The 25,433-nt window shown below is 46.0% G+C and overlaps 1 protein-coding gene across 1 annotated transcript in view; it reads left to right on the top strand.

The window, feature by feature from the left end:
• KLHL21 (kelch like family member 21) overlaps positions 1 to 25,433 on the top strand; it is an 81,135-nt gene that overhangs the window by 37,795 nt on the left and 17,907 nt on the right. Inside the window, exon 2 of the mRNA XM_082273315.1 lies at positions 12,064 to 13,130. Within this exon, the coding sequence (XP_082129441.1) occupies positions 12,101 to 13,130 (1,030 nt within the window). The 5' untranslated portion in view covers positions 12,064 to 12,100. The remainder of the gene's footprint in view (positions 1 to 12,063; positions 13,131 to 25,433) is intronic.

The raw sequence follows: 25,433 nt of genomic DNA, 5'->3' as shown, positions 1-25,433 counted from the left end.
GTGCCAGCCAGCACACAGATTCTGGATCCTATGCTCCTATTCATTACAATGCACCAAATCTGTACAATGTATACATTATCCTATATGTCAATGTTTGGGTAAGTGTACCATGTACCATATTCATAAATAATTATCCAAATTATGAACCAAAAAAAAAAAAAAAAATCCCATAAATAATTCCATAAACCCATAAATAATGCAAATAATCCAGATAAGTAACAAAAAAATCAATAAATACTTGGTAAATATTCCAAATAATAAACAAAAAAAATTCCCATAAATCATTCACATATCCAAAAAAAAAATTGTCCAAATAATTAACGAAAAATCCATCAATAATAAATAATCCAAACCATAAACAAAAAAAAGGAAATCCTTTAAACAATTCCCAAATCCATAAATAGTAATTAACAATCCAAATAATAACTAAAAAATATATAAATAATTGATAAATAATCTGAATAAACAAAAAAAAAATTCCCATTAATGATTATCATTATTATTATTATAAAGGATTTACAGTGGGTAAGGAAAGTATTCAGACCCCCTTAAATTTTTCACTCTTTGTTATATTGCAGCCATTTGCTAAAATCGTTTAAGTTCATTCTTCTTCCTCATGAATGTACACATAGCACCCCATACTGACAGAAAAACACAGAATTGTTGACATTGTTGCAGATTTATTAAAAAAGAAAAACTGAAATATCACATGGTCCTAAGTATTCAGACCCTTTGCTCAGTATTTAGTAGAAGCCCCCTTTTGATCTAATACAGCCAGGAGTCTTTTTGGGAAAGATGCAACAAGTCTTTCACACCTGGATTTGGGGATCCTCTGCCATTCCTCCTTGCAGATCCTCTCCAGTTCTGTCAGGTTGGATGGTAAACGTTGGTGGACAGCCATTTTTAGGTCTCTCCAGAGATGCTCAATTGGGTTTAAGTCAGGGCTCTGGCTGGGCCATTCAAGAACAGTCACGGAGTTGTTGTGAAGCCACTCCTTCGTTATTTTAGCTGTGTGCTTAGGGTCATTGTCTTGTTGGAAGGTAAACCTTCGGCCCAGTCTGAGGTCCAGAGCACTCTGGAGAAGGTTTTTGTCCAGGATATCCCTGTACTTGGCCGCATTCATCTTTCCCTCGATTGCAACCAGTCGTCCTGTCCCTGCAGCTGAAAAACACCCCAACAGCATGATGCTGCCACCACCATGCTTCACTGTTGGGACTGTATTGGACAGGTGATGAGCAGTGCCTGGTTTTCTCCACACATACCGCTTAGAATTAAGGCCAAAAAGTTCTATTTTGGTCTCATCAGACCAGAGAATCTTATTTCTCACCATCTTGGAGTCCTTCAGGTGTTTTTTAGCAAACTCCATGCAGGCTTTCATGTGTCTTACACTGAGGAGAGGCTTCCGTCGGGCCACTCTGCCATAAAGCCCCGACTGGTGGAGGGCTGCAGTGATGGTTGACTTTCTACAACTTTCTCCCATCTCCTGACTGCATCTCTGGAGCTCAGCCACAGTGATCTTTGGGTTCTTCTTTACCTCTCTCACCAAGGCTCTTCTCCCCCGATAGCTCAGTTTGGCCGGACGGCCAGCTCTAGGAAGGGTTCTGGTCGTCCCAAACGTCTTCCATTTGAGGATTATGGAGGCCACTGTGCTCTTAGGAACCTTAAGTGCAGCAGAAATCTTTTTGTAACCTTGGCCAGATCTGTGCCTTGCCACAATTCTGTCTCTGAGCTCTTCAGGCAGTTCCTTTGACCTCATGATTCTCATTTGCTCTGACATGCATTGTGATCTGGAAGGTCTTATATAGACAGGTGTGTGGCTTTCCTAATCAAGTCCAATCAGTATAATCAAACACAGCTGGACTCAAATGAAGGTGTAGAACCATCTCAAGGATGATCAGAGGAAATGGAAAGCACCTGAGTTAAATATATGAGTGTCACAGCAAAGGGTCTGAATACTTAGGACCATGTGATATTTCAGTTTTTCTTTTTTAATAAATCTGCAACAATGTCAACAGTTCTGTGTTTTTCTGTCAGTATGGGGTGCTATGTGTACATTCATGAGGAAGAAGAATGAACTTAAATGATTTTAGCAAATGGCTGCAATATAACAAAGAGTGAAAAATTTAAGGGGGTCTGAATACTTTCCGTACCCACTGTATATAGCAGTTTACGCAGCTCTTTACAACTTGAGGGTAAACAGTACAACTACAAATACAATACACTTTAATACAGGAGGAATTAGAGGGCCCTGCTCGTTAGAGCTTACAATCTAAGAGGGAGGGTAATTATTCAGAAATGAATAAATAATAAACAATCTGACCACCCACAGTTGTTACTGGAGATGGTTTCTTGGTTCATCATTGGTCATTGTAAATATGCCGCACTTTAGATGTACCGTATGCTTGTCCACCAAGACAATCTTCATATGTCTCTTGATTTGCACTTGTATTTTGTTTGCAATTGCACTGTACTTCTATGTTATTGCTTTAATTCTAATAAAACTTTAATGGAAAAAAAGAATACTAAATAATCCAAATAATTTAACAAAAAAAACCATAAATAATAAATAATCTAAACAATATACAAAAAAAATCCTATAAATAATTCCCAAATCCATAAAAAGTAATAAACAATCGAACTAACAACAAAAATATCGAAATAATTGATAAATAATTCAAATAATAAAACAAAAACAAAAAATTCCCATAAATCATTCCCAAATCCATAAATAATAATAAATAATCCAAATAAATACCAAACAATCCATAAATAATAAATAATCCGGTCAGTGAACAAAATAAAATTCCCATAAATGTATTCCCAAATCCATAAATGATAATAAACAATCCAAATAAATAATCTAAATGATTTCCAAAAAAAATCCATAAATAATTCATAAATAGTCCAAATAATTAACAAAAAAAAAATCCATCAATAACTCCCAAATCCATAAACAATCCTAATATATTTGGACAACCAGTCCTTTTTTTTTTCCATTGTGAGTCATCGGAGCTCCTGGGGTTGGGTGGAGGTTGGGGGGAGCAGCTGCTCGCTGTGCAGGCAGAAGAGATTTTGGCTGGCAGACGGATCCCTCCCATAATCATTTCTAAGCGCAGAGCTGACGATCGCCTGCGGGGATCCATGTTTTTCTGAGCTTCCCACGCTGTTTATAGGCTGATGGCATGATGTTGTCACTTGCTGCGCTGGTGGGTCACACGCCTTGGGGTGGAGGGGGTGAAGAGGGGGGTGACGGCAGATTTGGGTCAATGTGTCTTTACATCCTGGGCCCACGTGTGCCTAGGCACAGCCCAGTGGGAGGACGTTGGGTGACAAAGCTCGCCTTGTGAGCAGCTGCAGTTTAGATTTTCCAGAGTCAGACTGCGCGCTGCCAGCGTCTAGGAATAGCCGGAGCAGACAGACCTCTCCGTAGAAAGGATCCCACCATCGCTCTTCTTCCTTTAACTTGCAGGTCAGTAAGGTGTCTCCGGGCCCCGGGGCCCCAATATAGGCCGCCGTCTGTACTTGTAGAGTGCAGGCTGTGGCTTTAAACGCAGGGATTGGTGCAATTGTTGGCTTTGAGCTCTCTGACCCTCCCCTGTAGTAGGTTTGCAGTCTCTGACAGTCTCCTGTAGCATTGCATACACGCAGGGGTGCTCAGCCTGTGGCCCTCCAACTGTTGCTGAACTACAAGTCCCATGAGGCATTGCAAGGCTGACAGTTACAAGCGTGGCTTCCAAAGGCAGAGGCATGATGGGACTTGTAGTTCTGCAACAGCTGGAGGGCTGCCAGTTTGACACCCCTTCTCTAAACTATGGGTGCTCAGCCTGTGGCCCTCCAGCTGTTGCGGAACTACAAGTCCCATGAGGCATTGCAAGGCTGACAATTACAAGCATGACTTCCAAAGGAAGAGGCATGATGGGACTTGAAGTTCTGCAACAGCTGGAGGGCCGCCAGTTTGAGACCCCTTCTCTAAACCAGGGATGCTCTAAACCAGGGATGCTCAGCCTGTGGCCCTCCAGCTGTTGCGGAACTACAAGTCCCATGAGGCATTGCAAGGCTGACAGTTACAAGCGTGGCTTCCAAAGGCAGAGGCATGATGGGACTTGTAGTTCTACAACAGCAGGAGGGCCGCCAGTTTGAGACCCCTTCTCTAAACCAGGGATGCTCTAAACCAGGGATGCTCAGCCTGTGGCCCTCCAGCTGTTGCGGAACTACAAGTCCCATGAGGCATTGCAAGGCTGACAGTTACAAGCGTGGCTTCCAAAGGCAGAGGCATGATGGGACTTGTAGTTCTGCAACAGCAGGAAGGCCGCCAGTTTGAGACCCCTTCTCTAAACCATGGGTGCTCAGCCTGTGGCCCTCCAGCTGTTGCGGAACTACAAGTCCCATGAGGCATTGCAAGGCTGACAGTTACAAGCGTGACTTCCAAAGGCAGAGGCATGATGGGACTTGTAGTTCTGCAACAGCTGGAGGGCCACAGGTTAACTCACCCATGGCATACAGTATACTGAATATTATGTGTGGCTCCTTGGCCCTTGCTGTGTGGCCCTCAAGCCCTGGCAGCTTGGAGTGGGAATGTTGATTTGTAAAGGAGATGAAAGTACGGTGAGCTCTAGCAGTTTGATGTCATCGGTCTCTGACTGTCTCCAACCACCAGGGTCGGGACAAGGGGTGGGCAGAAGGGACAGCTGCCCTGGGCTCAATGGTTTATTGCAGGGATAGGGGAGCCCTCACCCTAACCCTAAGAGAAGGAGGGGGGGGGGGGTGCAGTTTGGCATCTTTGCCCTGGGTGCTGGATAACCTTACCTTGTCCTGACACTGCCAACCACACCTGTAGCACATCTCTGTAGTCTCTGACAGTCTTCTGTAGCATTGTATACAGAATACTGAATATTATGTGTGGCCCTCAAGCCGCAGCAGCTTGGAGTGTGAACGCTGATTGAAACTATTTTGAGCTCTAGCAGTTTCATGTCACCATTCTCTGATTGTCTCCAACCACACCTGCAGCATGACTCTGACACTCTCTTGTATTGCCGGCAGTCTCTGAGAATCTTCTCCAGGATGACATATACTGAATATGTGTAGCTCTATGGTAATGACCCCCCCCAGCACCTAGGGGTGAGGGCAGTCCTATCTATCATAGTACAAGTCTCTGACTGTCTCTTATAGCATGCCTTCAGTCTCCAACCACACATGTAGCATCTCTCTGGCATGTCCCTATAGTCTCTCTGACAGTCTTCTGTCGCATTACATACATCTTATGTGTAGCTCTTTGGCAGTGTGTAGCCCCCCCAGCCCCAGCAGCTAGGAGTGAGAGCAGTCCTATGTATCATGGTACCAGTCTCTGACTGTCTCTTATAGCATGCCTTTGGTCTCCAACCACAGATGTAGCATGTCCCTATAGTCTCTGACAGTCTTCTGTCTTATTACCTAAATGTTATTTGTGGCTCTTTGGCAGTGCGTGGCCCCCAAGCTCCAGCAGCTGGGAGTGAGAGCGTTGACTGGTGAACAAGCTGTAATGGCAGGGAACTCTAGCAGTCCCATGTATCATAGTATCAGTCTCTGACTGTCTCTTATAGCATGTCTTTGGTCTCCAACCACACATGTAGCATGTCCCTATAGTCTTTGACAGTCTTCTGTCACATTACATGTATCCTTATGTGTAGCTCTATGGTAATGATGCCCGCCCCAGCCCCAGCAGCTAGGAGTGAGAGCAGTCCTATGTAGCATGGTACCAGTCTCTGACTGTCTCTTATTGCATGCCTTCAGTCTCCAACTACACGTGTAGCAAGTATCTGACTATGTAGCATGTCACCTGTAGGCTCTGACACTCTTCTGTTGCAATACATAAATCTTATGTGTGGCTCTTTGAGAGTGTGTGGCCCCCAAGCTTCAGCAGCTGGGAGTGAGAGCGTTAAATTGTAAAGAAGCTGTAATGGCAGGGAACTCTAGCAGTCTCATGTATCATGTTGCCAGTCTCTGACTGTCTCTTGTAGCATGCCTTCAGTCTCCAACCACACATGTAGCATGCTTCTGACCATGCAGAAAGTCTCTGTAGTCTCTGACAGTGTTCTGTCGCATTACATAAATCTTATGTGTAGCCCTATGGTAATGTGCACCCCCCCCCCCCCAGCACCTAGGGGTGAGAGCAGTCCTATGTATCATGGTACTAGTCTCTGACTGTCTCTTATAGCATGCCTTCAGTCTCCAACCACACATGTAGCAGCTCTCTGGCCATGTAGCAAGTCTCTGACCGTCTTCTGTCGCATTACATATATCTTATGTGTAGCTCTTTGGCAGTGTGTAGCAGGGGCAGACTGGCAACATTTGGCCCAGGGGGCAAGTACAAACCAGAGGCCCATGGTGTAGCGTCTTGGCCCCCCTCCCACTTTCCCTCACCCCCCCCTCCCATTCTCCCAATCCAACTCCTGACCCCCATTTCAAGCAGAAGCCTTGCTCCAGATACTTTCTACTTACTGACTGAACCTGGGTTCCTGACCTGGCCAGCAGGGGGAGGTTGGAGAGAGCTGGGCAGCTCGGTTGGGGCTAGCTGGGGCAGAAGAGTCTTCAGTGGGGCATGGAACCGGCCTCTGCTCAGACACAGTTTACATCCATGCTGGAGGGGCTGCGCTTTGTCCTTGTCTTCATCCAGCACTCAGTAGGTCAGAGGCAGGGACTTTTTACTTCTCTTTACCAGGAATCCTATAGGCATGTCTGTGGCAAAAGCGGTGCAGTCTTTTTACGAGGCATCAGAGCGGCCCAGGGGGCAATTGCCCCCCTACCCCCTGGCCCAGTCCTCCCCTGGTGTGTAGCCCCCATGCTTCAGCAGCTAGGAGGGAGAGTAGTCCTATGTATCATGGTACCAGTCTCTGACTGTCTCTTATAGCATGCCTTCAGTCTCCAACCACACATGTAGCATGTCTCTGACCATGCAGCAAGTCTTTGACAGTCTCCTGTTGCATTACATATATCTTATGTGTAGCTCTTGTCTTGAGCATTGAATTGTAAAAACGAGCTGTAATGGCAGGGATCTCTAGCAGTCTCGTGTATCATAGTACCAGTCTCTTATAGCATGCCTTCAGTCTCCAGTCACACCTGTAGCACATCTCTGACCACCTCTCTTATAATTAGGTCTAAAGTCTCAAAGTCTCCTGTAGCATTGCAAATGCTGGAAGCCCAACTCTGGGAATTAGAAGGAAAAAAATCTTCTAGCCCCCTGCATTGCAAGGGTAAATGCTCATGTCTAGAGCCCTGGTGCCCAACCTGGGGCCCTTTGTTACTTGCTGTGCGGCCCTTTGCAGGAGCCAGCAGTTAGTACAGAAGGTTTCAATGACAGTGAACTCTAGCAGTCTCATGTAGCATCCCTCTCTCTATCTCCTGTAGTGTCTGTTCACTCTCCAAGCACCCAGATTGCATGTCTGCAGTCCCTGATCACCTCCTATAGTATGTCTGAAGTCTCTAACAGTCTCCTATTATATACTGAACATTATCTGCGGCCGCTTTGAAGCTGTCAGGGGCCACAGTTAAAGCGGGGCCGGGTGGGTAAGAGGGGCGGCTGCCCTGGGTGCAATGGTTTATTGCAGGGATAGGGGTGCCCTGACACTAACCCTAAAGGAAGGGGGGGGGGGCGCAGTTTGGCCTCTTTGCCCTGGGCGTTGGATGACCTTGTCCCGAGTTAAAGCCCCCCACTCCTTGTATGTTGACAACCACTGGTCTAGAGAGGAAGAAGAATAGGGATTAATACTTAACCCTATCACAAGCAATGGCTGGTGGAGGAGGCAGGAGTGCCACCGCGGCCATGAGAGGCATAGAGAAGAAGCTGGTAGGTAGGTATTTCATCCTATTCTTGCACCCCCTAGACTGAACAAGCACCTAACTCTTGCAGCGGAGGGAGGGTAGGTGGGCACAGCAAGGGTTTATTTTTTTCTAATTCACAGACCTGTGCTTGAATGTTATGTGCAGGACCCCTATGTGATGCCAAGGACCACAGTTGAGGTCCCCATATCTACCAAGTTGACCACTACTGTTTAAAAAAAAAAATAGGCCCAGAGTTGCTTTGCTGTTGCATCTGTGTTTTCAAGGTGATCAGGTACAATTTTTGTATTAAAGGAAAGCTATGCTAGACTTCTACCGGTCATGTTGGTCCATTGGACTTCAATGCTGTGAGTCATTGACCTAAGATTAGGAGTGCTGACCTCACTCTTATCTGACTCTCACGCTTGTTCCTTGCTAGACTTCTACTGGTCATGTTGGTCCATTGGACTTCAATGCTGTGAGTCATTGACCTAAGATTAGGAGTGCTGACCTCACTCTTATCTGACTCTCACGCTTGTTCCTTGCTAGACTTCTACTGGTCATGTTGGTCCATTGGACTTCAATGCTGTGAGTCATTGACCTAAGATTAGGAGTGCTGACCTCACTCTTATCTGACTCTCACGCTTGTTCCTTGCTAGACTTCTACTGGTCATGTTGGTCCATTGGACTTCAATGCTGTGAGTCATTGACCTAAGATTAGGAGTGCTGACCTCACTCTTATCTGACTCTCACGCTTGTTCCTTGCTAGACTTCTACCGGTCATGTTGATCCATTGGACTTCAATGCTGTGAGTCATTGACCTAAGATTAGGAGTGCTGACCTCACTCTTATCTGACTCTCACGCTTGTTCCTTGCTAGACTTCTACTGGTCATGTTGATCCATTGGACTTCAATGCTGTGAGTCAGAGTTGTATAAAGTACTCGAAACCCATACTTGAGTAAAAGTACATGTGCTCGATCAAAAAGTGACTTGAGTAGAAGTGGAAGTGCTCGATCAAAAAGTGACTTGAGTAGAAGTGGAAGTGCTCGATCAAAAAGTGACTTGAGTAGAAGTACTAAAGTATTCAACATTTTTTGTACTTAAGTATTGCAAGTAGTTTTTTTTTTTTTAATTTTGCTACTCAAGTACTGAAAGTAGAAGTAGAAGTACTGTGTTATGTAGTTATTAAAGAAAGAAGTCAAAAGTTTGAACATCATATTGTTTTTTATTATTTCAAATGCAGCTTTTATTTATACATACATTAGCATTTATTTTCCTATGCGCTGATAATACACATGTTTTGAGCTTCATGTAACCTGCCATCTACTGTTCTGGCTGTGGTCATTTTTATAATTGTAACGAGTAACTATGCAGCACAAAAAAAAAAAAATATCGGAGTAGAAGTATTGAAATCATTGAAAAAATGTAGTGAAGTAAAAGTGGAAGTAGGAGAAAAAAATTCTACTCTAGGAAAGTACAGATACCGCCTTTCCGTACTTAAGTACAGTAGTGAAGTAATTCTACTTAGTTACTATACATCTCTGTGAGTCATTGACCTAAGATTAGGAGTGCTGACCTCACTCTTATATGACTCTCACGCTTGTTCCTGGTCGGTGACTCCAAAAGGTATTCACGTCAGAGACAGCCAAGAAGAAGGTGGTCATAAATGTCATCCTTCAAATTTATGGACAGGTTTCCTTTTAAGGATCATCTACAGTTCTACACCCAATTTTGTGATGTGTTTAATAAAGCAGAGCTTTGGTTTATAGGTTTTGCCAATAAGATCAGCATTGAAAAATGACTTCTGTCCATGGTTGTTAATGGTTTATAACCTTGTTTCTATGTGTAGCCATCTTTGAAGGTGGCCTCTGCTTCCTGCTTAGTTGACCTTGGGTTGGGCTTGGGTTTGGTTCAAACCCAGAACCTAGCGGTCATTGCTGGGCCAATGAGTTGTGGGCAGGGGATGTACACAAATTGGTGGGGATTCTTATGGCATCATTACCTTAAATTCGTCACATGGTCAATGTCCTTGTCCTAAAATGGCCAAATTAGGTCAATGATGTCACAAGCACTCCTGTTCCTTTTGCACATGTGCAACAGCGGGGTGGGGAATCTGGGAATTTGCTACCTGCAGCTCCTTGGGCATGCAATGACAGCTAACTTCCAGGTTCAAATCAAACCCAAGCTGATCATCACTACTCAACAGTCCTCGAGCAGGGAAGGCCAGCTACACAAAATATTACTACAAAGAACATTTAGCAGTTGATGTAAAGAGCAGCATGTCTTTGTGAAGGGAATAAACTCTAGGGTAGGTAGGTATTTAGGAGCGCCTAGTACAAAAGTTTATATCACCCAGAGGTCTTTTTTGAAATGTTTATTGGTTAAGTGCATAAAATACAGCCAAGGCATTTCAGGGGAAAGCCCCCCTTCATCAGGGCTTGAGCAGTGGATGTTATTACCTGTAGGTACAGTAAATATCTCCTAAGAGTCGGTTCACACTGGGGCGACATGACTCCTTACTACTTCGGGAGGCGACTTGTCAGTCCCGTGCACCACGACTTCGGAGCGACTTGCAGGGACCTCACATAATGGAAGTCTATGCAAGTCGCTCCGAGGTCGCCCCGAAGTAGTACAGGACCCTTTTTCTAAGTCGGAGCGACTTGTGTCGCTCCTATTAGAACGGGTCCTGTAGCAGGCAATGGACCGCGAGGGAGCACGACTTGTCAGGCTAACAAGTCGCGCTAATGTGAACCAAGTCTTAACGTGCACTGTTTAGAAGATGTTTATTTTTGCATCGCCGGTGACGTCACTGCGCTGTCAATGGACGGCATGCCGTCCATAGAGGGAGCTGTGCTGCGGACGTGACTCCCATGCACATGCAAGAGAGTGACAGCATCACAGCGCTGCCAATAAAACCACGGCTGCCCGTGAACCTAGATGGAAGACCGGGTAAAAATGGAAGCCCTGTCAGGGGTGAAAGCACTCTGCTGGAGGGCTTCGTTTTCAGGTAAGTCTTTCAAAATGTGCCAGTATGCTATGCATACTAGCACATTTATGACATTAATTTGCAGGGATAATATATATATATATATATATATATATATATATATATATATATATATATATATAATTTTTTTTTTTTTTTTTTTCCTGCGGTTTACTACCACTTTAAAATAATGATGAGATGCAATAGAAGACTAATGTCAAGGCTTGAATAAAGACAAGTCAGTTTTTTAAAGGCACTATGAACTGCTGGCTGAGTTTTCATAAAGGGAATGTCTTTATACATCAACACGCATCCAAAAAACAGGGTTTATTCCTCATTTTGGGATAATGGAAAAAATTCCTTTGTGCTGCTGTGGCCAACTGTCCATCAGAACCATTGCTCTATAGAGCAGATGCAATCTCATTTACTCCCACTTTTTTACAGTGGTTCCATCAGTGCAAGGTATGGAGCATTTAACTTTACTATGTGAAGCATGGAGATGCCCAGCCAACATAGCTAGTCAGCCCATAGTAAGGTAGATCAAGAGGAGTTGCTCCACATCCTAGACACATGTTCCATATCCTGTCCTAAAGGAAAGTTTTTGTTGCCCAAAGCAGATAATGAGGAATCTTCCTTGCTGTCTTAGAACATTGAAAGGTTAAATTTGGTTTTATGAGTTCCCAACAACGGTTCCTCCCTGAGATGTCTATGCCAAGATAGCTAGTCAGCCCAAAGTAGGGTCGGCCAAGAGGAGTTGTTCCATATCCGAGATAGGTGTTCCATTCTCCGTCCTGAAGGAACGTTTTTGTTGCCCAAAGCAGATGAGAACCTTCCTTGCTGCCCTAGAACATTAAAAGGTTGAATATGGTTTTATGGGCAACTACAATGGTTCCCCCTTGTGATGTCTATGCCAAGATAGCTAGTCGGCCCATAGTAAGGTCGGCCAAGAGGAGTTGTTCCACATCCTAGACAGGGGTTCCATACTTCATCCTGATGGAAAGTATTTGTTGCCAAAAGCAGATGAGAATCTTCCTTGCTACCCTAGGACATTGAAAGGTTGAATATGTCTTTATGGGAAACCACATTGATTCTTCTTGAGATGTCTGTGCACAGAACAAGAAATCTGATCACCTCTGTCATTCTCCAGCTGTCCTTATCCTGATCTCTGATTCACTGTAGTAAGGGAAAACAAATGGTTCCAATTTCAGATGGTTTGATAAAAAAGAGAATGCTCCCTTTTTTCCAATGCCTCCTATGGTTAACTCTTCTTTGTCTTCCACAGATGATCCTCCGCTGATCCTTGCGTTTGGGTACTCATCATGGAGCTTTCTCCCTCCCCGCCTTCCCCTGACTCCTCTCTGCCCTTTTACGACTCCTCACATGCCCTTCACCTCCTGCGAGGTATCAATGAGCTGAGGGCCGAGCAGAAGTTCTTTGACATGACTGTAAGCGCTGGAGGGCAAGACTTCCCATGCCACCGTACTGTTTTAGCCGCCGCCAGCAACTACTTCCGCGCCATGTTTGCGGGGAGGCTGCGGGAGAGCCAGGCTGAGCGGGTGGAGCTGCATCAGGTCACCGGGCCCATCCTGGGCCTGCTGGTGGATTTCTGCTACACTGGCCGGGTGACTGTCACTCAAGAGAACGTGGAGCCTCTCCTACAGGCTGCGGACCTCTTCCAGTTCCCTTCAGTGAAGGAGGCCTGTTGTGCCTATCTGGAGCGTCAGCTAGATGTCAGCAACTGTCTGGAGATCCAGGACTTCGCTGAGGCCTACGCCTGCCGGGGCCTGGCCGAGAGCACCAAGCGCTTCATCCTGGCCCACATGCCACAGCTGGCCCAGGCCCGGGAAGTGGAGAGGTTGCCGTGGCAACGGATGCTGGAATATATCATGGATGACCGCCTGTGCGTGGACAAGGAAGAAACGGCTTATCAGATTATCCTCAGGTGGGTCAGGGCCGACCTCCCCCACCGCCAACACCGATGGCCCGAGCTCTTCCAGCACGTCCGCCTGCCCTTCATCCGCCGCTTCTACCTGCTGGCCCATGTGGAGAGTGACCCCCTGGTCTACTTCAGCCCCTCTTGCTTGAGGCTCATCGGGGAGGCCCGTGCCTTCCAGTCTTCCGAGTACGACCGCCATGACCTGCCCTGCGAGAGGATGAGGCCACGGCCCTCCACGGGACTGGCGGAGATCTTGGTGATGGTCGGCGGCTGCGACCAGGACTGTGACGAGCTGGTGACAGTGGACTGTTATAACCCTCACACGGGGCAGTGGAGGTATCTGGCGGAGTTCCCAGATCACCTGGGAGGAGGTTACAGCATCGCAGCACTGGGGAATGACATCTATGTGACAGGTGAGCAGTGATCTTGTTTACTGGGCCAATTATTTCGGCCATTAAAGAAGAAGTCTCAATTAGATTTTTATTAATGTTTTGGTTCCTCAGGGGACAAGGTGTATGTAGTGCTTTGTCCAAGGCTAGCTGTGAGGGCGGACGGGGCTGTATGAGGGTATACGCATGCGTGTGTTTATGCAAGTACCATTTATACCCGCATCAGCCATTCATTTTCTATGGGCAGCTCCTCTGGAACACCCATAGCTTCCAAGGAGTGAAATATGGCCAAATGTTACATTTGTATGACTGCACGTGCTCTTGTGCATGTAGCGCTACCCCCGTAGGGGCTGCTGTGAGTTTCCCAAATCAGTGCAAGGCAGCCAGGCACACAGCAAACATTCCATCCACTCTGGCTCAATAAGCAATCTAGGGGTTGTTTTTTTCTTTAGATTTATTGGGAGTAGAACTTGGGAGAGTATCTGGGGGACTTCAAAATGAAACGCGTTGCTGGTGGAGGACACTTCTATCTTAGTAGTAATAATACTATTCATGGAGGTAGTAGCAGTAGACTAGGACAGCCTATAGGTGCACAGCTGAGGACCATGCAGTAGTATGTAGACCAGCCTTTCTCAACCTTTTCAACATGGAGGAACCCTTGAAATAATTTTCAGGTCTCAGGGAACCCCTGTAAAAAATGACTACATCTACAACTCATGATACATTAATATGATGGTCAGTGGGAAGAATGCTCCTTACACTTGTGGACATTGGGAAGAATTACCTTCTTCCAGATAGCTAAAAGGATCAATGGTGTCAGGGGAACTTATCTGAGAGGCAGAAATTGCTTATTGCTCAAGGAACCCCTAGCAACCTCAGGAGGAACCCTGGGGTCCAAAGAAGGGCAACTAACCTAATTGGGGGATTGGAGGACCTCAATTATGAGGAGTGATTACAAGCTCTTACATAGTTACATAGTTAGTGAGGTTGAAAAAAGACATCAGTCCATCCAGTTCAACCTATGATGTGTGTGTGTGTTTGCTGTTAACCGTACATTGTATACCCCTGTATGTTGTACATTGTATACCCCTGTTTAATTTATTCAACTTGGAGAGGAGACACCTGAGAGAGGACATGATAGCGATATTCAAATACCTCAATGGCGATCCCAGCATAGGTAAGAAACCATTTAGTCTCAAGGAGTGCAAGAGGATACGTGGCCAGACAATGAGATTAGAGGAGAGGCAGTTTAACCTTAAGCTGTGTAAGGGGTTCTTCACTGTAAGGGTGGTGAGAATGTGGAACTCTCTTCCACAATTGGTGGTAGCTGCGGGGAGTATGGCTACTTTTAAAAGACTCTTGGACGTGCATCTCACAGAACACAACATTCAGGGTTATGGGAAATGATCAGGCCACTGACACACACACACCTGTACAGGTTGAACTGGATGGACTGTCTTTATTCAACCTCAACTACTATGTTCCACGGAACCCTGGTTGAGAACCACTGATGTAGAGGAAGTGATAGGAAGCTGAAACAGTCCAAGTTTCACGGCTGGGGACCATGAAAAGTCTCAGCACTAGCAACGAGGCTCTACTCACAGGATCCTAGAACACACACAGTCCATTGGTGTAGCCCCAGCAATGCTCCAAGGGCAAGCGGCCCCCTGGAGCTCACAGCCCCGTTCCCACTCAGGAAAAAAGAAGACTATCTCCTCCTATTTAACAGGAATGTATCTACCATCTGGGCACACCCCCACAGGGATTGGCTAAGCCAGCCTTTCTCAACTTTTTCAACACAGAGGAACCCTTAAAATAACTTTCTGGAAGCCCTGCTAAACATGACTATATCTACATCTCATGGTACGTTACTGTGACAGTCAGTGGGATGAATGCACATTACACTTGTGGTCATTGGGAAGAATTACCCCCTTACAGATAGCTAAAGAGATCAATGATGTCAGTGGGAACTTATCTGAGAGGCAGAAATTGCTCATTGCTCAAGGAACCCCTAGCAACCTCTGGAACAGGGTTTCTCAACCAGGGTTCCTCCAGAGGTTGCTAGGGGTTCCTTGAGCAATTTCTGCCTCTCAGATAGGTTTCCAATGACGCCATTGTTCCTTTTAGCTATCTGTAAGGGGGGTAATTCTTCCCAATGTTGAAAGTGTAAGGAGCAATCTTCCCACTGATCATCACACTAATGTACCATGAGATGTAGATATAGTCATGTTTAGCAGGGTTTCCGGAAAGTTATTTTAAGGGTTCCTCTGTGTTGAGAAAGGCTGGCTTAGCCAATCCCAATGTGTCATGAGTTGTAGATTTTTAATTTAATTTTTAGCAGGGGTCCCCCCGAGACCAGAAATTTTATTTCAAGGGTTCCTCTGTGTTGAAAAGGTTGAGAAAGGCTGCTGGAGGAACCCTGGTTGAGAAACCCTACTAAACATCCAGGCCGGGTATCTAAAGTCTTCTGCCTTCATTTCCAGAAGCTTCTTCTAGAGCAGTGGTTATCAACTCCGGGCCTCAGGGCCCACTAACAGGCCAGGTTTGCAAGATAACTGAAATACATCGCAGGTTATATCATTTGCTGCTCAGTGATTGCAGTATTCTAGTCTGTATCTCCCCAAGGTGATACCTAAAATCTGGCCTGTTAGTGGGTCCTGAGGACCGGAGTGGAGAACCACTGGTCTAGACACTGTTCTAGGTAATCAAACTCCCAGCCTGTGGAGTTCCGAGTAGACCAGACTAAACAATCCTGGCTCCTGAAGTTACAGGAGAAGCCCAAACTAAATCTACCGCAGGGGCGTAACTACAGGGGTTGCAGGGGTTGCAATCGCTACCGGGCCCCATGCTCCAGGGGGCCCGGTAGCAAACCAGTGGGTGAACTTCCAGGATCGCAAAGGTCACACTTGCGACCGGACCCTGGCATTGCACCACTGTGGGGAGGCCCCAAGATTGCAGGAAGGGGGCCCACTGCAGAACTTGTGAAAGAATCCTGCTGCGGGACCGTAATAAAAGGCCATGCAACGAGTGTAAAGAGCCCCAGGATTAGTGGGAAGAGCCCTGGGCTTGAAGGTAAGGGCCCCGGCCAGGGGTCTGGGGGGCCCTTCATGGTTACTTGCATCAGGGCCCTGAAGGTTCTAGTTACGCCTCTGATCTACCGACCAATTTTTGGGTTTTTTTTTAACCCAAAGGGTAGTTTATGCTTGGAATGAACTTTCAGCAAAGGTAGGGAGTCAGTCAACAGTAAGTGGATTCAGACGTGCTTGGGACAAGCAAAGATCTATAATTAGACAAAAAAAAGTTACCAAAAAAAGCAAAAAAAAAGTATAAATAGTCATTTAAAAAAAAAAATAGGGCAAACTTGATGGACCACTTGATCTTTTTTTGCCATCACTTATTTCTCAGTCAGTCACTGTACTGACTGTGCTGATGACTCTCCTGCTACCTGTCCTTGATTAATACATGCTGAGATCTATACCAGTAGGGAGGTCCCCAGGAGGGCCCCATCTAAATGTTTCTGTGGGGCCCCATGATCTGTTCCTGTACCCCTGATCCAGGGTATATCTGTGATCCTCTCCATAAATCATACACCGGTCCAGCTTGAGCCGTTTGGCGGTTTCTCTAAGCCGCTCCAGGCTTCTCCTTTGTCTGCGGACCGTGTTGGGAGCTGTTGGCCCGGATCCAGGTTTGGGTAGACGGGTTCACACTCCTATCCTCGGCTTCCCCCTCTCTATGGTCACGCGCTGGGCTGGTGTATTAATAGCCGTCAGACGCTCTCAATAAACAACCTCCAGCACAAGTAAATACATTTCATTTGCAGCGAGAGGAGCTTAGTCAGTCCCCGAATCCTGAACTCCAGGCAGATACATTATATTGTCAGAAGAACCAAAAGTATTGGGACGCCTGCCTTTACACACACATGAACTTTAATGGTATCCCAGTCTTAGGCAGGCCATAGACGATTCGAATTGCGTACGATTTATCGTTCGATAAACAAAAGCGGCACTCATCGAGTGTACCATCAATGTGAGCCGACAATCGTACGACAAAACACTATTTTTTGTGCCTTTTAACCACATCTCTACCGGACACATTCCCTACTGTTCTGTGTTTTTGTTAGGCGAAATCATACAACTCCCCCACTAATGATACGAAATTCGGCCGATTTTCGCAAAAAAACCCAACATGTTGGATATGTGAATTTTTACTGTCGTACGAAAATCGAACGTTTTACATACCACACTAACGATACGAAAATCGTTCGATAACACTGCCATTTACGATTTTTCGAACGAAATTCGAATCGTCTATGGCCTGCCTTAGTCCGTAGGGTTCAATATTGAGTTGGCCCCCCCTTTGCAGCTACAACAGCTTCAACTCTTCTGGGAAGGCTGTCTGCAAGATTTAGGAGTGTCTATGGGAATGTTTGACCATTCTTCCAGAAGAGCATTTGTGAGGTCAGGCACTGATGTTGGGCGAGAAGGCCTGGCTCGCAGTTTCTGCTCTAATGCATCCCAAAGGTGTTCTATTGGGTTGAAGTCAGGACTCTGTGCAGGCCAGTCAAGTTCCTCCACCCCAAACTTGCTCATCCATGTCTTTATGGACCTTGCTTTGTGCACAGCTTCAAGTCATTTGGTGGAGGGGGGGGGGGGGTTATGGGATTGTCTTTCAGGGGTTGGGCTTGGCCCCTTAGTTCCAGTGAAGGGAACTCTTAAAGTGGTCGTATACCGCTTTTTTACACTTTTAACTACCTGTAGGTACAATTAATATCTTCTAAACCGGCACGGTTTAGAAGATATTTGCAGTGCATGCAGCCGCTCACTCTAGCGGCGCATGCGCTCTGAAGGTCCAGCGGACCTTCAGCTTTCCTTGCCGGGAGCTTGCCGGAAAATGACTCCCGGGGAGTGACGTCATCGCGGCTCTGGCCAATCGCAGCCCCGGAGCCGCCGAACCCGGAAGAGACGTCGAGGGATCATGGCAGCTCCCACAGTGGTGTCCGGGGGTCCGTGTCGGGGCTTCGTTCTAAGGTAAGTAATTCATAATGAGCTAGTATACTAGCTCATTATGCCTTTGTCTTGCAGGGTTTTTTTTTCATTTTTTTTTAGGTTTACAACCGCTTTAAGGCGTTAGCATACCAAGACATTTTGGGCAATTTCATGCTCCCAACTCCCTATAGAGGGTCACTTGAGTCCAATTTATTTCAGCTCTGTAGTGCTTAACCACTTGACCTCGGGAATATTTACCCCCCTTCATGACCAGGCCATTTTTTGCGATGCAGCACTACATTACTTTAACGGACAATTGCGCAGTCGTGCGACGCTGTACCCAAATAAAGTTTATGTCCTCCCCCCCCCATATAGAGCTTTCTCTTGGTGGTATTTGATCACCCCTGGATTTTTTTTTTTTTTTTGCGCTATAAGCAAAAAAAAAAAAGCGTAAATTTTGAAAAAGATCTATATTTTTTACTTTCTGCTATAAAACACATCCAATAATAATAAAAAAAAAAAAAGAATTAAAAAAATCTAATTTTTTCATCAATTTCGGCCAATTTGTATTCTGCTACATGTTTTTGGTTAAAAAAAAAAAAAAAAAGAAACCCCAGTAATTGTATATTGATTGGTTTGCAAAAAAAGTTAAAGCGTCTACAAACTATGGGATATTTTTATTTATTACTAGTAATGGCGGCAATCAGTGACCTATAATGGGACTGCAATATTGCGGTGGACAAATCGGACACTGAAAACTTTTTGGGGATCAGTGGCACCAATACAGTGATCAGTGCTAAAAAAATATGCACTGTTACTGTACTAATGACACAGGGAAGGAATTAAACATCAGGGGTGATCAAAGGGGTTAAATGTGTTCCTAGCCAGTGTTTGTGTACTGTGGGGGAGGTGCTTTTATTAGGGGAAGGCATGGATCCTAGTCCCTACTTTGCAAGAACACAGGATCCATGCCTTCCCCACTGACAGAACGGCAATCTGCCTCTGTAACGAACAATTGGTGGGTGCCGGCGGACATCGAGTCCTCGGCGTCCATTATTCTGCTTCCACTAAGCATAATTACAGTGGGAGCGAGCTGCCGGTGGCGCGTATTCCCGTCTACTACCCGGAATTGCAGCATCATGTGTGTGTGTATATATGTATGTATGCGTGTGTATGTATGTATATATATATATATATATATATATATATATATATATATATATATATATATAGTATCTCACAAATATTGTAAATATTTTATTCTATCTTTTCATGTGACAACACTGAAGAAATGACACTTTGCTACAAAGTAAAGTAGTGAGTGTACAGCTTGTATAACAGTGTAAATTTGCTGTCCCCTCAAAATAACTCAACACACAGCCATTAATGTCTAAACCACTGGCAACAAAAGTGAGTACACCCCTAAGTGAAAATGTCCAAATTGGGTCCAAAGTGCCAATATTTTGTGTGGCCACCATTATTTTCCAGCACTGCCTTAACCCTCTTGGGCATGGAGTTCACCAGAGCTTCACAGGTTGCCACTGGAGTCCTCTTCCCCTCCTCCATGATGACATCACAGAGCTGGTGGATGTTAGAGACCTTGCGCTCCTCCACCTTCCGTTTGAGGATCCCCCACAGATGCTCAATAGGGTTTAGGTCTGGAGACATTCTTGGCCAGTCCATCACCTTTACCCTCAGCTTCTTTAGCAAGGCAGTGGTCATCTTGGAGGTGTGTTTGGGGTCGTTATCATGTTGGAATACTGCCCTGCGGCCCAGTCTCTGAAGGGAGGGGATCATGCTCTGCTTCAGTATGTCACAGTACATGTTGGCATTCATGGTTCCCTCAATGAACTGTAGCTCCCCAGTGCCAGCAGCACTCATGCAGTTCCAGACCATGACACTCCCACCACCATGCTTGACTGTAGGAAGACACACTTGTCTTTGTACTCCTCACCTGGTTGCCGCCACACAGGCTTGACACCATCTGAACCAAATAAGTTTATCTTGGTCTCATCAGACCACAGGACATGGTTCCAGTAATCCATGTCCTTAGTCTGCTTGTCTTCAGCAAACTGTTTTCAGGCTTTCTTGTGCATCATCTTTAGAAGAGGCTTCCTTCTGGGATGACAGCCATACAGACCAATTTGATGCAGTGTGCGGCGTATGGTCTGAACACTGGCAGGCTGACCCCCCACCCCTTCAACCTCTGCAGCAATGCTGGCAGCACTCATACATCTATTTCCCAAAGACAACCTCTGGATATGACGCTGAGCACGTGCACTCAACTTCTTTGGACAACCATGGTGGGCCTGTTCTGAGTGGAACCTGTCCTGTTAAACCACGGTATGGTCTTGGCCACCGTGCTGCAGCTCAGTTTCAGGATCTTGGCAATCTTCTTATAGTCTAGGCCATCTTTATGTAAAGCAACAGATCTTGCCAGCGGTTTAGACATTAATGGCTGTGTGTTGAGTTATTTTGAGGGGACAGCACTGTTATACAAGCTGTACACTCACTACTTTACATTGTAGCAAAGTGTCATTTCTACAGTGTTGTCACATCAAAAGATAGAATAAAATATTTACAAAAACGTGAGGGGTGTACTGACTTTTGTGAGTGTGTGTGTGTGTATATATATATATATATATATGTGTGTGTGTGTGTGTGTGTGTGTGTGTGTGTGTGTGTGTGTGTATATATATCTATAGGGGATGAGAAGGGAGAGAGAAATATGTGATCCTTGCACAGCGGAGCGGTTCTAACCCCTCATCGCTCTGTCCAAACCTAAAAGAGAACAATTTGGCTTTTTACATGCTTGCTGTGCTGTATTCCCATTACTGTACATACAGCTTTGTAGACTGATGCTGGCCATCTGCCTGGGAACATCTAGTGACAGAAAAAAGGTACTGCAGGGGAAATCTCTGTATTGAAGGTAAACATTGCAGCAAAGCTGGTTTTCTCATTTTATCTTTGATGAGCTATTAAATTCTATTGTAGCACTGCCCCCGCTTAATATTCACTTTGTGGGTTCCTCCCTGGTTACCAGCACATGGCCATGAGCAAAGACAATTCCTTATTTCTCCTTGGCTCATGCTCCAATAATCAGTCCAGGGGTATTTGGTTGTTTTGTTGTTTATTGTTGAATGGGGATAGGAGAAGGAAATAGTGGGATACTCCAAATCACAGTGTTTGGGGACTCCTATCTTCTCTACTTTGCAATAGGTATGGAACAGCCAGGCTGTTGATTCATCCTGCCACTTTGGATGAATGTGAGTTAAGTCTCCTTAAGACGACTTTATGAACAACTAGTTATCTTCAGGAAACTCTCCCTAGTATCCTCTCTCTCTTCCTCCACTGACACCCGTCCACTGACTATCCTACGAGCAGGGGTGGCCCCCCCTCAGGTCAGGCCCCTTGACACAAGTCCCTGTACTCACGATACTGCAGTCCCAGGGTCTCCAGTGTCTCCCCTCTCAGTCAGCTTCCCTGGACCTCTGGGTTCAGCTCCTCTCAACCGCACCTCTGGCCGTCAGGAAGACCTCCTGCAACCGCATGGCACCTCTACAGAGGAGGAGGCAGCCACCCCCTCCCTCTGGGACTCCGCTCTCCAGCGAAAGACCCTGCATGTGCTCCTGGCTTTTAAACAGTATCCCAGAATGCACTGAGGCGACCTGCCCTCTGCCAATCACCAGGGCTGTATCAAAAGTCTGTGCACCTATTGGTCAGGTTTCCTCCCACTGTCCAACATGCTTCCCTATTGGACCAGTGTGAAACACTCTCCAGACTGAATGAATCGCATACTGAGCACGATGAGCAGACCTCACTAACAGATCCTGCTCTCTGGTAGGCAAAGAATAATATAGATTTACCTGCTGCTCCTTTGGTAAGCAGACAGAGCCAAAATCTATACTCTAGGCACCTACCTAGGAGGGTGCTACACTCACCCCCCGCCAAACGAGCCATGTCCTCAGTAGCACATACCTAGGAGGGTGCTACACTCACCCCCTGCCAAACGAGCCATGTCCTCACTAGCACCTACCTAGGAGGGTGCTACACTCACCCCCCCCGCCAAACGAGCCATGTCCTCATTAGCACCTACCTAGGAGGGTGCTACACTCACCCCCCAACAAACGAGCCATGTCCTCAGTAGCACATACCTAGGAGGGTGCTACACTCATCCCCCACCAAACGAGCCATGTCCTCACTAGCACCTACCTAGGAGGGTGCTACACTCACCCCCCACCAAACGAGCCATGTCCTCACTAGCACCTACCTAGGAGGGTGCTACACTCACCCCCCACCAAATGAGCCATGTCCTCACTAGCACCTACCTAGGAGGGTGCTACACTCACCCCCCACCAAACGAGCCATGTCCTCAGTAGCACATACCTAGGAGGGTGCTACACTCATCCCCCACCAAACGAGCCATGTCCTCACTAGCACCTACCTAGGAGGGTGCTACACTCACCCCCCACCAAACGAGCCATGTCCTCACTAGCACCTACCTAGGAGGGTGCTACACTCACCCCCCACCAAATGAGCCATGTCCTCACTAGCACCTACCTAGGAGGGTGCTACACTCACCCCCCACCAATGAGCCATGTCCTCTCTAGCACCTACCTAGGAGGGTGCTACACTCACCCCCCACCAAACGAGCCATGTCCTCAGTACCACCTACATAGGAGGGTACTACACTATTATCTTATTTTTGCTTGGTGTTCAGCTTTAAGGATGAACCCTGCTAAAAAGGAGGGAGGGTAAGGAACCAGGGAAGGCGAAATATACAGTGATGATAATAAATATTTGATCCCCAGCAGGTTTTGTATTTCGCCCACTTACAAAGAAATGAAGGATCTATCATTTTTATCATAGGCGTATTTAAAATAATAGAGACAAAATATGAACCAAAAATCCAGAAAAAAACATGATACAAATGTTATAAATTGAGTTGCAGTTCAGTGAGTAAAATAAGTATTTGATTCCCTACCAACCAACAATAATTCTGCCTCCCACAGATTGGCTACAGTAGGTGCTCATGTGGTACACAGATTAGTCCTATCACTTTAAGAAGGTTCTCCTAACGACAACTTGTTATGTATATAAAAGACTCCTGTCCACAGAATCTTTCTTCCATTCATACCTCACCATCATGGGGAAGACCAAAGAGCTGTCAAAGGACTCAGGGACCAGATTGTAGGCCTACACAAGGCTGGAATGGTCTACAAGACCATCAGCAAGAAGCTTGGTATGAAGGAGACAATTGTTGGGTCGATGCGCAAATGGAAGAAACACAAAATAACCATCAATCGCCCTCAGTCTGGAGCTCCATGCAAGATTTCATCTCATGGGGGTAAGGATGATCATGAGAAAAGTGAGGGATCAGCCCAGAACTACATGGGAGGAGCTTGTGAATGATCTCAAGGCAGTTGGGACCACAGTCATCAAACAAACCATTGGTAACACAAAACGCCGCCATGGATTGAAATCCTGCAGAACCTGCAGGGTCCTCCTCCTCCTCAAGAAGACACATGTACAGTCATGACAATGAACATCTAAATGATTCAGAGAAGGATTGGGAGAAAGTGCTGTGGTCAGATGAGACCAAAATTAAGCTCTTTGGTATTTACTCGACTTGCTGTTTGGAGGAAGAAAAATGCTGACTATGACCCTAAGAACACCGTCCCTACAGTCCCCATCCCTACAGTCCCCATCCCTACAGCCACCATCCCTACAGCCACCATCCCTACAGTCACCATCCCTCCAGTCCCCATCCCTCCAGTCCCCATCCCTACAGTCCCCATCCCTACAGTCCCCATCCCTACAGCCACCATCCCTCCAATCCCCATCCCTCCAGTCCCCATCCCTCCAGTCCCCAACCCTCCAGTCCCCATCCCTCCAGTCCCCATCCCTCCAGTCCCCATCCCTACAGTCCCCATCCCTACAGTCCCCATCCCTACAGTCACCATCCTTACAGTCACCATCCCTACAGTCAAGCATGGAGGTGGAAAAATTATGCTTTGGGGCTGTTTCTCTAATAAAGGTAGAGGCTGACTTTGCTGCATTGAGGGAGAAATGGACGGGACCATGTATTGTAAAACCTTGGATGAGAACCTTCTTCCCTCAGCCAGAACACTGAAGATGGGTAGTGGATGGGTCTTACAGCATGACAATGACCCAAAACATACCACCAAGGCAACAAAGGAGTGGCTCAAGAAGAAGCACATTAAGGTCATGGCGTAGCCTAGACAGTCTCCTGACCTTAAAGCGGAGTTCCCGGCCTCAGAATAGTTTTTTTGATAAAAATACTGCCCAAATAGTGATCCATCGCCCTTAATACATCCGCTAATCCCGTATTACATAATTTTATAAGTTAGTGTAAATCGTAAAATCTTAATTTTAAAATCGTTTGCGGAGCGCGGCCATCTTTGTTGTGGTTATCCGAAGCCGCAGTATGTAAATGTATTCCCTTCTTCCTGGTTCTAGCTCATTGTGCAAGCTGTGATAGGAGCCCGGCCGCCTACGTCACTGCCCATTGCCTCCTGGGAGTGATGAGTAAGAGCTCCCAGGACGCATTGCAGGACAGGAAGTGACGGCGCGGGCCGCGGCCGCAGAGGGAGGAAGTGGAAGGAAGGTGAGTATATTTTCTTCTGAAACAAGGTAAGTTAAAAAAAAAAATAAAATCGCGACTATCCATTTGTTGTTCAGGGGACACTCAGCAAGCGGATGTCCCAAAATCGATTGTGTCGATTTTGAGGCCGGAACTCCGCTTTAATCCTAAAGATAATTTATGGAGGGAGCCAAAACTTTAAGTTGTCAAGCGACAGCCAAGAAATCTTAAGGATTTAGAGAAGATCTGTAAAGAAGAGTGGACTAAAAGTGCAAACCTGGTCACCAACTACAAGAAACGTCTTGCCAACAAGGGTTTCTCCACCAAGTCATGTTTTGCTTGGGAATCAAAAACTTATTTTACTCACTTAACTGCAACTCAACTTATAACATTGTATCATGGGTTTGTTCTGGATTTTTGGTTGATATTCTGTCTCTATCATTTAAAATACACCTATGATAAAAATTATAGATCCTTCATTTCTTTGTAAGTGGGCAAATTTACACAATCTGTAGGGGGTCAAATTATTTTCCCAACTGTAAGCATAATAGATTTTCAGCTTTAATTGTGAAAAGAAGAGTGATCCAAGGAGCATTGATCTTCTTGCCTGCTGTGCCGGACTCTTGTAGACATTCAGTGCTATGTTCAGAGTATTGAACCCAGCTGAAAGTAGCATTCACCGCCTGGTGCCACCCCTAATGTGCGGTGATTGTCTCGTTATGACAAAGTGACAATGAT

The sequence above is a fragment of the Pelophylax lessonae genome (assembly GCF_965119305.1).
Source record: "Pelophylax lessonae genome assembly, chromosome: 12".
Taxonomy (NCBI): domain Eukaryota; kingdom Metazoa; phylum Chordata; class Amphibia; order Anura; family Ranidae; genus Pelophylax; species Pelophylax lessonae.
Note: the sequence above shows the minus strand (reverse complement) of the source record. Positions and strands in the feature narration are given on the sequence as shown.